Source organism: Bos indicus, chromosome 26 (assembly GCF_029378745.1).
Source record: "Bos indicus isolate NIAB-ARS_2022 breed Sahiwal x Tharparkar chromosome 26, NIAB-ARS_B.indTharparkar_mat_pri_1.0, whole genome shotgun sequence".
In the NCBI taxonomy this organism is placed as follows: domain Eukaryota; kingdom Metazoa; phylum Chordata; class Mammalia; order Artiodactyla; family Bovidae; genus Bos; species Bos indicus.
Window position 1 is genome coordinate 46,266,613 of NC_091785.1, and position 15,465 is coordinate 46,282,077.

Sequence of the window (15,465 nt, forward strand, 5' to 3'; positions counted from 1 at the left end):
ATTTCCTTCTCTAATGCATGAAAGTGAAAAGTGAAAGGGAAGTCGCTCAGTCGTGTCCGACTCTTAGCGACCCCATGGACTGCACCCTACCAGGCTCCTCCATCCATGGGGTTTTCCAGGCAAGAGTACTGGAGTAGGGTGCCATTGCCTTCTCCGGTATTTTATTAAAGGGTAGCTCTAAGTTCACAGCAAAGTAAGAGGAAGGTACAGAGATTTCCCAGAAACGCCCCGCCTCCAGCACCCAGAGCCTCCCCATGTCAACATCCCCCACCAGATGGTGCATTTGACGCAACTGCTGCACCCACGCTCACCCGTCATCATCCCTGAGTGCTTACTTTGCATCAGGGCTCCCTGCAGATGTGTTGTCCATTCTGTGGGTTTGGACAAATGTATAATGACGTGCATCCAGTTTCATGGCCCTGAACACCCCCCGTGCTCCTCCTACATACCCGCCCTCCCCTGTGCATTCAGTTTCTGTGTGACTTTAGTCCGCTCCAGCCTTGAACAGCTTCTCACTCTTTCCAGGCTGTCCTATCCCCTACACATCTGCAGAGCACAGGCCTGGCTTTGCAGACTGCCCCACACTTGGGCCGCCTCACATTCCCCACGCATAGACTTAGGCTGCACCCTGGGAGAGAGACATCACAGAAGTCATCACCCCACCTCCCCCAGGCCAGATGCTCCCAGCTCCTGGGGGCCCCCAGCCCTGCTCTGGCTCTAAAGTGGCCAGGGGAGTTTTGAGGTGAGCAGCAGTCAACCTCCTAGTTCCTCAGGGTACAAAAATCTCCTGTGGGTTCCAGTCTTGCTTTATAGGTGGACATGCTAAGTCTCCAGGCATGCAGTCCACAAGGGAACCTCCTTCAGGGTGTTCAACTACACTGTTCCCCTAAACATCTCCTAGGGTGGGGTTTTAGGTTACCTGTAATTAAGCTGTCGTCCTGGCCCTGTGTGAATGCAGGGAAGGAAGAGAGAGTTAGTGAAGCTGGCATTTTAAAAGACACATTTGTATTTCTGTTGATGCTTTTTTTATGAGCAGCAGGATGACCCTGACCCCAACATGGGCCAGACATCCCTGCTAGAGCTGTGAGAGAAGGGCATTGCGAGGGGATGGGTGGGCGTCAGGGCAGGTGTTAGTTCCGAAAAGAAGAGAAGAAACTTGTACTTTACTGATTTGAGCCACCCTGTTTATTATATTGCGTTGGCCAAAAAGTTTGTTCAGGTTTCTTCCGTGACACCCCATGGAAAAACTTCAACGAACATTTCGGCAACCCAGTCAGATCAGATCAGATCAGTCGCTCAAAGGGCCTAAATAAAAGAGAAAGTGCCTTGGCTTGTGAGGTCTGGGGTGAGCCACTGGAGACCCTTGTTCTGCTTCACCTTGTTCTGTTCTGTGTTTTCTGCATTTGGGGGCAAGTCTCTGAACCTCATCTGTGAGCTAAGGGGACCAGCACTTACCTGGTTCCCTGGCAACCAAATGAGATGCTCTCGTCCTGAAGAAATGCCACTTATGAAGAGTAGCAGATACATGAAGCCTTTAGCTACATCCATGCTTGAAACTTGCCAGTATTTACCTGAAGTAACTGAAGATAGTCAGTTATTGTTAACACCTTATTTTTATGTAACTCTTTATAATCATCTCACTTGATGCAAGTTATTACCTTTGCTTATGATTCCAGTGGCTCAGATGGTAAAGAATCTGCCTACAATGCAGGAGACCCAGGTTTGATTCCTGGGTCAGGAAGATCCCCTGGAGAAGGAAATGGCAATCCACTCCAGTATTCTTGTCTGGAGAATCCCATGGACAGAGGAGCCTGGCCGGCTACCATCCACGGGATCTCAAAGAGTCGGACACAACTGAGCGACTGACAATTTCACTTTGACCTCTGTTTGCAAATTAGCGACTGAACAACAGCTGTCCTTGAAATACGAACTGTTGGGTGTTTTTATGTTGTTCTCAATTGTCTAGTGTTTATATATATGTTTAGTATCATAAAAATGATAAATTATAGAAATCTATATACTGTTAGGTAAGGGACTCCGTGATACAATATTAATACATTATTGACCTGAGATGTATTATAGCCACAGGCATTAGTTTCTGCAAAAGTGTTATTAAGAGCTAAAACATATTACATGATCATCACCACCTGCTCGGCACTGCTGGGGGGGCCCTAAGTATCTTTATTCCTTCGATCCTTCCTTCAGTAGCCCTATCAGGTAGGTACTGTTGAAGTTCCCACTTTATCTGTGGAAACCAAGGCACAGAAAGATTGGGTTATTTGCCTCAGTATGTGGCCAAGCGGGTGGGATTTGAGCACGTGCAGTCAGAGCCCACACTCAGCCCTGAGCCGCACCGTGGGTGGCTGGTCAGCCAGGTGCACGCAGAGGACACAGCTTTGTAACATCTCACAGGCATGTGCTGGGCAAACACGAAATGTCTCGGACCGTTTCTGAGATCCTGTGTGAATCAGTTCGACACCTCAGCGTCTCCCCTCTTTGGTTTTCAGCTGTGGAACAACTATTTTCACCTGGCCGTCGCTTTCCTCACTCAAGAGTCCTTGCAGCTGGAGAATTTTTCAAGTGCTAAGAGAGCGAAAATCCTTAACAAGTAAGTCCACGCAGCTCCGGATTCACGGGCAGGAGCCTGCGAGTCTATTAGAATCATCTCACGGCCTCTAAGCCAACTCGGTACCAACTGAGATGCAATCATGGTGTAATGAGAGGGTGGTTTCAGGTCATGAATTGGGTATTGCCTTTTCTAACCCATGAGTCCAGGTTGAAGATTGCTGGATTCATTCTGGTGGGTTGCCGGTCCCTGCCATTCGAGACTATTAGTGCCGCACAGAACGGGAGTTTGGGGACGTAATTGCTTCTGCTGTGTGCTGTGCTGATGTCACGCCACGTGTGGTTTGTGTGTGCCTTAATTCTCCAGTGTAAGCTTCGAACAAGGAAGCTTCTGATGGAAGCTGTTGCACGTTGGAATTGTGGGACAGCCCATCGTGCAGTGGTGAGCGGTCTGGGGTTCCTTCTTTGCCAGAGATGACCCTGGGCCTTTCCCAGCAGGAGATCTGAAGGGCTTAACTCACCCTTTTATTATCCCAAGAACCTCTCAGAAGCCCCAGGAAAGACAAGATTCCTACCTGGCTCTTTCAGCAGTGCGTCCTGAACAGCTCCTGGTCCAGGGTCAGGAAAAGAACCCTTGCGTGGGGCTCTTTGCAACCCTTGGGCTCTCTGAGGACCTGTATCCTCTTCCTGCCTCAGTTTCACCAGCATCTCAGTTCTGTGGGTGCCCAGAGGGAAGACAGTGAACCCTCATGGGGGATCTGTTCATCGATACATCAGTATTTCATCAGCACATCACGGTGATGAGTCAGCATCCCTGTTCATCATTTCGTGATCCTTCTGTGCCATGCTGTTCCAAGGCGTTGCCAGCCTGGTGTCTAGGGGTTAGAGATTCCAAGGCGTCTCCAAAGGGGAAAGCTGCTCAGCCGTCCCTGTATCCTGGGAGCATGTGTCTCCCTCATGGAGGTGAGGTTAGGATCCAGACAGCTCGAGCTGACAGTGGGGCCCTGTCTTTACCAAGCTCCCAGCACAGCCCACCCTTAGAGACACCTGCGGAGAAAACGTATTTTTAAATTGGAAATCTGCATGAAAAGAGCTGACATCTCCTTCCCACTTTGGAGAATAAAATGGCTTGATTCTGAGCATTCTCCAGGTCAGGGTGCAGCCTCTCGCTTCCTGGGCCCTTTCCTCGCTGTGGCAAGAGCCTTAATGTTCAAGCTAAAGCAACGCCAGGAAATGAGCCTTGGCCGCCGAAGGAGACGTTTGCTTCCCCATCACACTGTACCTTCTGAGCTTCAGAGCCACAGAAAATTAAACATGGCCAGTTGGTGTCTGCCCTCCCTGACCCGGCAGAGCCTCTGATAGGGCTTTTAGAATTCTCTCTCTCACAACCATGGGAGGAGAAATGCGGATTTCCCCTTTGAAATTGTCCCATGGATCCCCTGAGGGAAAAAGCCCCAAGCGTTCCAGAAAGTGTCTTTGCAGGAGTGTCTCAGCTTGGGGGCAGCCTCACGGTTCCTCTTCTGGGGCTGCTAGCTCAGTGTGCAGCCGTGACGGGCCCACGAGGAGACCCCATTTCCGGCGTCTGTGATGAGCACTCTTGGCCTATGAGGCCGCGTGGCTAAGACCCAAGGCAGGTTTGCATTTTCCCTGCCTCTTGCTGCACCTTAAACACTTTACCATCCATGTGCAATTTTAATTTCTAAATAGCAAAACCTGCATAAGAAATATTAGGAGGGCTTCCACATTGTTAAGTGGCTATGCTCCAATACAAGATAAAAAGATTAAAAAAAAAAAAAAGCATGACTGATGTAGATCGCAAGTGCCACCTGGGTGCCTTTGCAGCCTGGAGTTGGCATGTGGTGGTACTTAGCTTCAGTGGTGAAGGTGGCTGAGTTGTTTACCAGAGAGCATCATGCCAGCGAACAGCCAGTCCCAAAAGGGGCTATGCGGTCCTAAGGGGTGTGGCCCCCTCTCTAAGCAGAGGTGCTCTGGGTTGTTGCAGCATGAGAGAGTGGCCAGGATTGGGGCACTTGGGACTTGGCGCAGGGCACGAGGGACCAAGTGACACAGGGATTAACCCCAGTGGTCTGGGCAAGTGGCTGGGTGCTGATGTCCAGCACAGTGGACATCGTAATGCGGGTGGCTACTTTTTTCTAGAAGGGAAGGCCAGGGGGTCTGAAAGTGGAGTTGTGCCATCCCGTTTCATCGCCTCTGACTGTCTCCCCATCAGCCTGTCTGCTGCTGCCGGGTTTGTGAATCCGTGGAACCCACACGCCCCCGGCTCCTCTTCCTCTCTGCAGGCCCCTCAGCTTCTCGTATCTTCCGGGTCGACAGCTCTGTGGCCCAGAATAACAGAAAATGCCAGGATCAGAAGATCTGCCTGTTTGTTCTCTCCTGTTCAGCTGCGTGTCCTCCCGATGACCTAGGTTGGGGAGATAATTAGGATATTTATTCCAGAGGCGTTCCCCAAAGCGCACGGGAGTAGCATAAAAGAATGGGCCATACTGCACAGAGCACTGATTATGTCCAACCCAAACTGAGTACAAGATTTGGCAATGAACCACGAAATAAATAACCCGTAGGAATCAAAGTCCATAATAAGAACATTTAACTGACTCACCTTCAGACATCCTTGGTGTTAGTGACTCCTAACAAAGGACAGAGAAGTCGACAGAATGCGAAACCTGACCGTCGTTAATTCCCCCACCTCCATCCTCCCACGCACTTTGCACATTCCGGGGGCTCAGGATAGTTTGAGTCCAGTGTGAAAGAGCTGGCTTAGAATTAGCAGCCAGTGTGGACATTTTAATCTGGAAGATATCATGTGTCCTGGTGGGGACCATGGGGTGCTGTGACAGCAAATGGGCTTCTGTATTCAGAACCAGACTTCTTTCTGAGAGAGGAAGCGGTTCATGAACGGGCCTCCAGCAGATCTAAGCATAAAATGCTCATTTACAACTGTCCGCTGAGAGGGTAATGCTTGATGGCCAACCCCGGGTCGGTGCAACCCCGGGTCGGTGAACTCGTGTGACTGACGTGTGTCATTCCCGTTACCCTCTTCCTCACTTGGTCCCGGAGTGTTTCTCATTCTTTTTTGGTTCGTTTTAACTATAGAAGTCTATCCTCAGATACCTGCCTGTTCTTAGAGGACAGGTTTCACTACTGGACCAAATACCATATTAAAAAAAAAAAATCATCATCTTTCTAAACACTGGGTTCTAGAACATTAGTGAGGGGTTGAGTCTGTACACACTGATGTACACACTACTTTTTAGGGGAACCGAAAGGGAAGAGTACACGGGGACAAGCCTTGCTTTGCATGCGACCTAATAAGAAGCTGCGGTAGAGCATTCCAAATTATAAAAGAGAATATGATGTTTAATTTGTGTTTGTGCTATTTTTTTCCCCAAGAGGCTCAAATTATTGCAAATAAATTCACTATATAATAAGAATTAGAAGGGAACCGGAGGAGATAGACTCAACAAGCTGTAACCTGTGCCAAGGTCCTTTTGACAGAGTTAAGTGAACTGCTTCTGGCTTGCGCACATTAGTGATACTACATTCCTTTTATCTGAAGTATAGTTGATTTACAATAGTAAGTTTCTGGTGTATAGCAAAGTCTTGCTGGGACTTCTCCTTTGCCCTTGGATGTGGGGTATCTTTTCTGGGTGGAATCCAACATTCTCCTATAGACGCTTATTCAGCAGTGAGTTATAATTTTGGAGTTCTCACAGGAGAAGATGAATGCTCTAAGCGAAAGACAGAGAAGCTCTATACAGTCAGCAAAAACAAGACTGGGAGCAGACTGTGGATCAGATCATGAACTCCTTATTGCCAAATTCAGACTTAAATTGAAGACAGTAGGGAAAACCACTGGATCATTCAGGTATGACCTAAATCAAATCCCTTATGATTATACAGTAGAAGTGACAAATAGATTCAAGGGGTTAGATTGGATAGACCAAGTGCCTGAAGAACTATGGACAGAGGTTCGTGACATTGTACAAGATGCAGTGATCAAGACCATCCCCAAGAAAAAGAAATGCAAAAAGATAAAATGTTTGTTTGAGGAGGCCTTACAAATAGCTGAGAAAAGAAGAGAAACTAAAGGCAAAGGAGAAAAGGAAAGATATACCCATTTGAATGCAGAGTTCCAAAGAATAGTAAGGAGAGATGAGAAAGCATTCCTCAGTGATCAATGAAAAGAAATAGAGGAAAACAACAGAATGGGAAAGGCTAGAGATCTCTTCAGGAAAATTAGAGATTCCAAGGGAACATTTCATGCAAAGATGGGCACAACAAAGGACAGATATGATTTGGACTTAACAGAAACAGAAGGTATTAAGAAGAGGGGGCAAGAATACACAGAACTATACAGAAATTTCTTCATGACCCAGATAACCATGATGGTGTGACCACTCACCTAGAGCCAGACATCCTGGAATGTGAAGTCAAATGGGCCTCAGGAAGCATCACTATGAACAAAGCTAGTGGAAGTGATGGAATTCCAGTTGAGCTATTTCAAATCCTGAAAGATGATGCTGTGAAAGTGCTGCACTCAATATGCCAGCAAATTTGGAAAACTCAGCCGTGGCCATAGGAATGGAAAGTTCGGTTTTCATTCCAGTCCCAAAGAATGGCAATGCCACAGAATGTTCAAACTACTGCACAATTACACTCATCTCCCAAGCTAGCAAAATAATGTGCAAAATTCTCCAAGCCAGGCTTCAACAGTACATGAACCATGAACTTCCAGATTTTTAAGCTGGATTTAGAAAAGACAGAAACCAGAGATCAAATTGCCACATCTGTTGGATCATGGAAAAAGCAAGAGAGTTCCAATAAAACATCTACTTCTCCTTTATTGACTACACCAAAGCCTTTGACCATGTGCATCACAACAAACTGTGGAAAATTCTTAAAGAGATGGGAATACCAGACCCCCTGACCTGCCTCCTGAGAAACCTATATGCAGGTCAGGAAGCAACACTTAGAACTGGACATGGGACAACAGACTGGTTTCCAAATCAGGAAAAGAATACACCAAGGTTGTATATTGTCACTCTGCTAATTTAACATATATGCAGAGTACGTCATGTGAAATGCTGAGCTGGATGAATCACAAGCTGGAATCAAGATTGCTGGGAGAAATATCCATAACCTCAGATATGCAGATGATACCACCCTTATAGCAGAAAGCAAAGAAGAACTAAAGAGCCTCTTGATGAAAGTGAAAGAGGAGAGTGAAAAAGTTGGTTTAAAGCTCAACATTCAGAAAACTAAGATTACAGCATCTGATCCCATCACTTCATGGCAAATAGATGGGGAAACAATGGAAACAGTGAGAGATTTTATTTTCAGGGGCTCCCAAATCACTGCAGATGGAGACTGCAGCCATAAAATTAAAAGACACTTGCTTCTTGGAAGAAAAGCTATGACCAACCTAGACAGCATATTAAAAAACAGAGACATGACTTTGCCAACAAAGGTCCATCTACTCGAAGATATGGTTTTTCTAGTAGGCATGTATGGATGTGAGAGTTGGACTATAAAAAAAGCTGAGTGCTGAAGAACTGATACTTTTGAACTACGGTGTTGGAGAAGACTCTTGAGAGTCCCTTGGACTGCAAGGAGATCCAACCAGTCCATTCTAAAGGAAATCAGTCCTGAATATTAATTGGAAGGACTGATGTTGAAGCTGAAACTCCAATACTTTGGCCACCTGATGCGAAGAAGTGACTCATTTGAAAAGACCCTGATGCTGGGAAAGATTGAAGGTGGGAGGAGAATGGGATGGCAGAGGATGAGATGGTTGGATGGCATCACCAACTCAATGGACATGAGTTTGAGCAAGCTCCAGGAGTTGGTGATGGACAGGGAGGGTGGCATGCTGTGGTTCATGGGGTCGCAAAGAGTCAGACATGACTGAGCAACTGAACTGAATTGATACAGCAAAGTGACTCCGTATTTTTTTTTCAGATTTTTTCCATTATCGATTATTATAAGATAGTGAATGTATTTCCCTGTACTGTACAGTAAATCACTGCTGTTTATTTTATACTAGCACTGTGCGTCTGTTAATCCCATACTCCTCATTTATGACCCCACCCTGTCCTTTTCCCCTTTGGTAGCCCCAAGTTTATTTTCTCTGTCTCTTTCTGTTTTATAAATAAATTCAATTGTGTTACATTTTAGATTCTACAAGTAAGCAATATCGTGTGATACTTGTCTTCCTCTGCCTGACGTCCTTCACTTAGTGTGATCATCTCTAGGCCCATCCAAACTGCTGCAAGTGGCGTCGTTCCATTATTTTTATGGCTGAGTAATATTCCGTTGTCAGTATATACCATATCTTCTTTTAGTGACGTGGTTTTTACTGACCGTGATAAAACTTTATGCAGTGGAGGACACATCTGTCCCTGTGTCTAGTTAGGCTTATTCCCATCAGTCTTGGGTCCCTCCTCCTCCTACCTCCAGTCTTTCCCATAAAAACAAAGATGTCTCGGCCCACCCATCATCTCCCCCAGCTTCCTGCATGCCTCCCGTCTCTCCCCATCCTCCACCGCTCCTGGCTCTGGCTGCTGGCCGGCTCCTGTCTGGGCTCCCAGAACCCCGTCGTAGGTTTTCCTTCTCCCATCTCAGCCTCTCTGCACTGTTGTCAGACTCCTCCATCCAATTGTTCAGTGATGGAGCTCTTCAAGTCTCGATGATTCTGTGGTCTCCCCTTAAGACAGCATTCTTCAATATCAGCCCTTGTGCATCTCAGCCCTTTGTTGGGCCAGGATAGCAACCTAATGGGCCGTTGTATTAATTTTTTTTAGAGCCATCTGCCGTAAGGTAACAATGAGTACAAATTGAGCAGCTCGAAGTAACGGCAATACATTATCTTCCAGTTGCAGAGACCAGAGGTTGAAATCAAGGCATCGACAGAGTTGGTTCCTCCTGGAAGTTCAGAGGGAGCACTTCCTGCCTCTCTCCTACCTTCTGGGGCGGCCCCATCCTTCGCTGTGGTCATGCTCCTTAGCTGCGCCTTCATCCTCACATGGCCCTCCTCCCTGTGTCTCTGTCCTTAAACGTCTCCTTTTCCTGATAAGCATACCAGTGGTTGGATTTAAGGCCTGCCCCGTCCAGCATGACCTCATGCTAACAGGATTCCTTCTGCAAAGATGCTCTTCCAGACACACTCGCATTCATAGACAGCAGTGATTAGGGTCTTAACAGATTTTTATGGAGGACACAATTCAACCCACACCAGCCAAGACCAACATACCTCTTTCTTTCCTTTTTATCCCCCACTCAAATAGAATATAAGAAAGCATTAGAGTTCATGGCAGGTAGTAAAGTTAAGCATTATCTCATGAAACTCTTGTGCACATATATTTATGTGTGTGCCTCTTAGTATATTTCTCATTTCAAGAAAATTTTTGAAACTTACTGATCTGCCTCTGAAGCCTTGGTTCACAACACAGCCCTCCTCTTAAGGGGAAGCAGTAAGGCAAGCTCCCTGTCCTCCAGCCTTCTGTGGTCCATATACCTACCTATCTGCGCCCCGCCCACCCACCGCCACAGGGCCTTTGATCCTGCTGGTTGCGTCCCATATCTGTCTGAATTACAGCTTTCCTTCTTCAAATCTGAAAGTCAACGTTACTCTCAGAGCAAACTTCACCCACAGCCAACCTGGACCCACTCCACTTTTTCCTAACGAACCATGATCATGGCCCTTTGAGAAAGACTATATACACGTACTTGCATGTCCTGGGCCATCTCTGCTACTATGCGAACAGGCCCCGCACGTCTGTGGACTGTGTCTCTTCTGCACATTACATTACTGTTCCCATATTAGCTCTGTGCTGGCCTCCAGGACATATTCAGTAAATCATGAAGCAATGAGTGATGCTTGCTGAAAAATTAGTCTCAATGACCATGGAAACCATGGGGGGATGCTGTGAGAAGGCCAGTCTAAGCTTCTAAAGGAAGGACCAGCCTGACTTCATTGTTTGCTCAGACAAACAAGGGCAACGTCTCGTTCTCCCCAAAGCCTGGGAGACACGCGTCATGCCATCAATACCCCGATACCACAGATGAAGAGAGAGAAATGCATCATGCCATCAATACCCCGATACCACAGATGAAGAGAGAGACATGCGTCACGCCATCAATACCCGATACCACAAATGAAGAGAGAGACATGCGTCATGCCATCAATACCCAATACCACAGATGAAGAGAGAGACATGCATCACGCCATCAATACCCGATACCACAGATGAAGAGAGAGACATGCATCATGCCATCAATACCCGATACCACAGATGAAGAGAGAGACATGCATCACGCCATCAATACCCGATACCACAGATGAAGAGAGAGACATGCGTCACGCCATCAATACCCGATACCACAGATGAAGAGAGAGACATGCGTCACGCCATCAATACCCGATACCACAGATGAAGAGAGAGACATGCGTCACGCCATCAATACCCGATACCACAGATGAAGAGAGAGACATGCGTCACGCCATCAATACCCGATACCACAGATGAAGAGACCGTGGGTCAGGGTGGTCAGGTGACTTTCCCCGTGTGCTGGGACTGGGGCTCCGTTTGCTGACCCCTCAACTTGGATGACTGTCTCTGGTGGACATGCTGTTTCTGCTGCTTGGGGTGAAGATTCAGGATAGCAGGTGCTGAGATGAGGCCGGGGAGACCAGAGTCATGCTGTTTTGGGTTAGAGCTGTAGGCCTGGATGTGGGATCTGAGATCTATCCAGGCTCACATCTAAAGGATTACTTCTCGGGGCCCATCGGGCTGGCCCTTTCGAGGTGTCTGCTCACTGTGTGGGTGGGCACAGAGCAGCTGGGTGTGGTCGGAGTGCCTGGTGACCCCAGCTTTGTGGAAACAGGCGTGTCGTTTCAGCAGCAGGAATCTCTGCTTCCTCAGTGGGAAAGTGGCTGTGGGAACGTCTCTTTCCTCACCACGTGGGCTTACCACAAGAATGAAACGTAACACGCACAGCTTGAGGCATGGGACAGTGCTATGCTGTGACTCGTGGACGCCTCTCTGGTCCTCAAGGTGCGGGCCGGGGGGAGGGACGGGGATTTGTGGGAGTCTGCAGACTTGCAGTCTCTTCTCCTCTTGCCCTGTGACCTTGGCCAAGTCATCTTGCTCCCCCGCCCCTGAGGACTAGCTCTGTTCCCTCAACCATCAGTCTTCAGGATGGACTCTTACGAAAACCCTAAAGCCGCCAGCCCTGGATCCCAGGTTCTCTGCATTGCTGCTTGTCTCCTCCTTGGGAGACGACAGCTGAATGGTTCAGGAATCCCTCCTAAGTTCTGGTGACAGCTGTGACTCTATTTGCGAATTACGCTGAGATGTGTATGGATTCATCAAAGCTGCCTGCTTTATTAAAGCTGGAGAAAAGATCAGTCTTGCTGCCAGGGAGATGCTGTCCTGTCCTTCACCTTCGAGCTCTTTATGCCTCCTGTACCAACCTCGCACTCCTGTGTCTCACTTGACTATTAAAACGGCATTTTTAGCACCTTTATCCAGGCAGCCTAACTCTCATGAGGGATATATGCTCAGATCTTTGCTCATCCTCCCTGTTCTCAAATACTTGTGAAGACGCATCACTTTCCACAGAGAAGATGGTGAAGCGTAGCTGAGCAGTGTAAGGCAAGCATCCTTAAGCCCCGCCCAGCACTCAGCCAGCACTGAGAGCACTGTGAGCTGCGTGGAGAAGCAGGGGGCGGGGCTGGCTTCCCTCTCCTGCGGTCCCTGCATCAACTCCATCTCTGGACGAGGGTCGCCGTAAGGCTTGAGACATCCATCGGGTCCCTCCTGGTGATCCAGACCGAAATGGCGAAGGCGCTACAGCTGGGGCTCCCCTGCCCGTTACCTTTCTGAACCTCGGGGTTTAATTTGAATCAGTGTAAGACCTGAGAGAGGGAGTTAGGTCAGGGGGAGAGGCTCGGACACTGATGGAGATCCACCTGGGTTTCACCACTCGTACTGTTCAAGAGCTACCATCCCAGACCGGGAAGCAACTGCTTGGCAGTTGCCAGGGTCTTTAGAGCCTGTGTTAGTGACTGACAGCGCCTGCCCAGGACCAGGCTGTCACCTCCTCAGGGCCTCTGGCCTCCCCCTCGCTGTGCTGCAGTCTGAGCACCTGGAGGCCGAGGCTGGTGTGTTGGCATCCTCGGGGTCCTCCCTGCAATGCTGCACTCCCCGCTACCCCAGACATGTGCTCCGCTGGGAGGCAGCTCATCCCCCTGGACAGCAAGCATCCCCCCAGCCTGGGGAGGAAGCATCTGCCCTGGATGGAGCACGGTATTCCCTCCCCAATCCTCCTCTCCTGGCAAATGCTGGGAGGATGATCTTCCCAGTCATCACGCAGCCAACCACTTCCTCGCCTGGCCTGCGCTGCTGGGACCCCTTTGTCATTCCTACAGGAGCAAAATGGGGATGAAAAACAGCTCTCCAAGCCTCAAAAGGAAGCACCCCTTACTGTGCTCGGATTGTGTACCCCTGGGGTGTTTTGGGGTGCCAGCTAGACACCGAAGGGTGGCCGGGTCCCTGCTCACTGTATCTTGGTGGTGGGCGCAGACCCGGGCAGAGAGACCCTCTCTCTCACTCACAGAATTTACCTGCCCCAGTCGCTGGGCAGCACTGCATTCACCTCGGAGGACCGGCTTGTCCTCGGAGGAAGGGCGGTAACACTGCCCGCTCTGATCAGTTTCTCCACATGTACAGCCTCCTGGCACCTGTCCGACTGGGATGTTCCCAAGGTTGACTTCTCCAAGGGGAGCTACCAGGTTTGTTTATCTTTCTTGGTTGTGATGATCACAGGGTCCATAGTCCTTTCCTGCTGGAAGTGACAGACAGGTGCTTCAGGCACACGAGACCCTGATGAAAGGTGGCACCAGCTGGGGCTGTTGAGGTACCAGCCCGATCTCTGCCTCTGGAGTCACAACTCAGTCATCCGTAATCAGAGCTTTCTTCCCATGTCAGCTGACACGGGGATGCGCGGGGCAGGTGCCAATCCACAGCTGCAATGCTGCAACACTGTGGGATCATTTTGCAAATTATTATTTTTAATATAATCAGCCTTTTCCTTAGGCAATAAAGGGAAACGTTAAATTGCTCACAAACTAATAAAGGTTTATCTTCTGAAGCATCAAATTCTGTTTACTCATGAAACAACACCCCCTCTGCTGACCCACTGGGAAGAAAATTAGCATTTATTTTCCCGGGATAAACAAAAATGGGCGGGGGCGGGGGGGAATGTTTGTTGACATCTCTTGGTGTTAAGTCCTTCCTTACACTGAAAATGATGAAGAAGGATGGGAACTGGGAGCGCCATGGAAGAGGCCTTCCCGGGCCTGATTGCCTAAGACTCCGGGGCTTAATTTAACATGTGAGGCGTGTTTACTGTGTGCCGGGCTGTGCAATGGCATCTGGTGTCTGGTGCCTAGATGCTAATGATATGCATGCAAAGCAAACTCCCCCTCGGGCCCAGGGACCAGGTTCTCTTTCTCCTGCCATGAGAGATGGAAGAAAGGAAAGGAATTTCTCTGCACCGTCTCCCCCATGTTCCCACAGAGGAGAGGCCCTTATGTAATCCGTGATGATGGGAAAGTGAGGTTTTCAGCTGAATTGCTCCTCCAATTCCTTTCGGGGGCAGAAGAAGTTGATGCTTTGACACCCTCTTTATTGGCCTCAGGGATGGGAGACTTTCGTTGCACATAAAAATAATCCAAGTCTGGACTTCCCTGGAGGCCCAGTAGGTTAGGGCTCTATGCTTCCAAGGCAGGGGTCAGATTCAAAAACCTGACCGGGGACCTAAGATCCTTCATGCCGCGTGGTGCAGCCAAAAATAAAAGTAAATAAAAGTAATCCAAGCCTGATGTTCAAATGCTGCATGGAGTGACTCAGTGTTTTTCCTGTCTCTGGTTTTCAGGTACGGCGACATGCGGAGACAGATTGGCTTCGAGATCAGGGACATGTGGTACAATCTCGGTGAGTAACTGGGATTTCAGGGCAACGCGGTGAACCTCATGAGTCAGTGGTAGGCAGTGACGCTGGCCCCGTCTGTCAGCTTTGCGGTATCTTAAAAATCCGAACAACTCCTGGCTACCTTTGCAGTTAGTGCTTTCAGGGAACAAGAGATGGGAGACCATAGTAAAGGGAAGCAGATCTGATCGTGGAGGAGACAGAAAAGTCAGTAGCGCGCCCTCTCGTGTCAGGCGAGCACAGCTCTGCCTCGGAACGCTTGCTCCTGGGTGTCGCTACCGTTTCCTCCATTTTCCATGAATCAAACAATGTAGCTCATCCTACTGGTATGCACGCCATCCCTTACTGTCTTCAGTTTCGCATAATCTACCTTCAAAGGGGTTTATTTGCCCACTCAAAACTGGGCTCGTCTTTAGGTGGCGGTAGGGTGAGTACTTGTGCAGTCAAAACAACCAGGGCTATGTGTGTTTGAGATAAGAAATGAGCATAGGCCTTTATCCCTATGAATTCCCTCTTAGCATTGCTTTTGCTGCCTCGCCAAGTGTTGGTATGTTGTGTTTTCATTTTTCCTTTGTCTCAAGATAATTTTCCATTTCCTCTTTGATTTCCTCTTTGACCCATTGGTTGTTTGGGAGTGTGGTCTTAAACTTCCATGTGTTTGTAGTTTTCTAGTTTTCTTTCTGTTACTGATTTCTAGCTTTAACTCTATTGTGGTAGGAAAAGATACTTGGTATGGTTTCAATATTCTTGAATTTGTTAGTGGTTTTGTGACCTAACGTGTGATATATCCTCAGGTGCTCCTTGTGCACTTGAGAGAAGTGTGTATTCTGCTGCATCTGTGAGGTGAAATGTTCTGTCTGTGTCAGTTAGGTCCACCATCTGTGGTGCT

General features: G+C 48.4%; 1 protein-coding gene across 4 annotated transcripts in view; it reads left to right on the top strand.

Moving 5' to 3' along the window:
• DOCK1 (dedicator of cytokinesis 1) overlaps positions 1-15,465 on the top strand; it is a 556,998-nt gene that overhangs the window by 443,818 nt on the left and 97,715 nt on the right. For all 4 annotated transcript variants that reach the window (XM_070781087.1, XM_070781089.1, XM_070781088.1 and 1 more), the window contains 2 exons: positions 2,508-2,608; positions 14,524-14,582. In XM_070781087.1, coding sequence (XP_070637188.1) covers positions 2,508-2,608; positions 14,524-14,582 — 160 coding nt within the window. The remainder of the gene's footprint in view (positions 1-2,507; positions 2,609-14,523; positions 14,583-15,465) is intronic.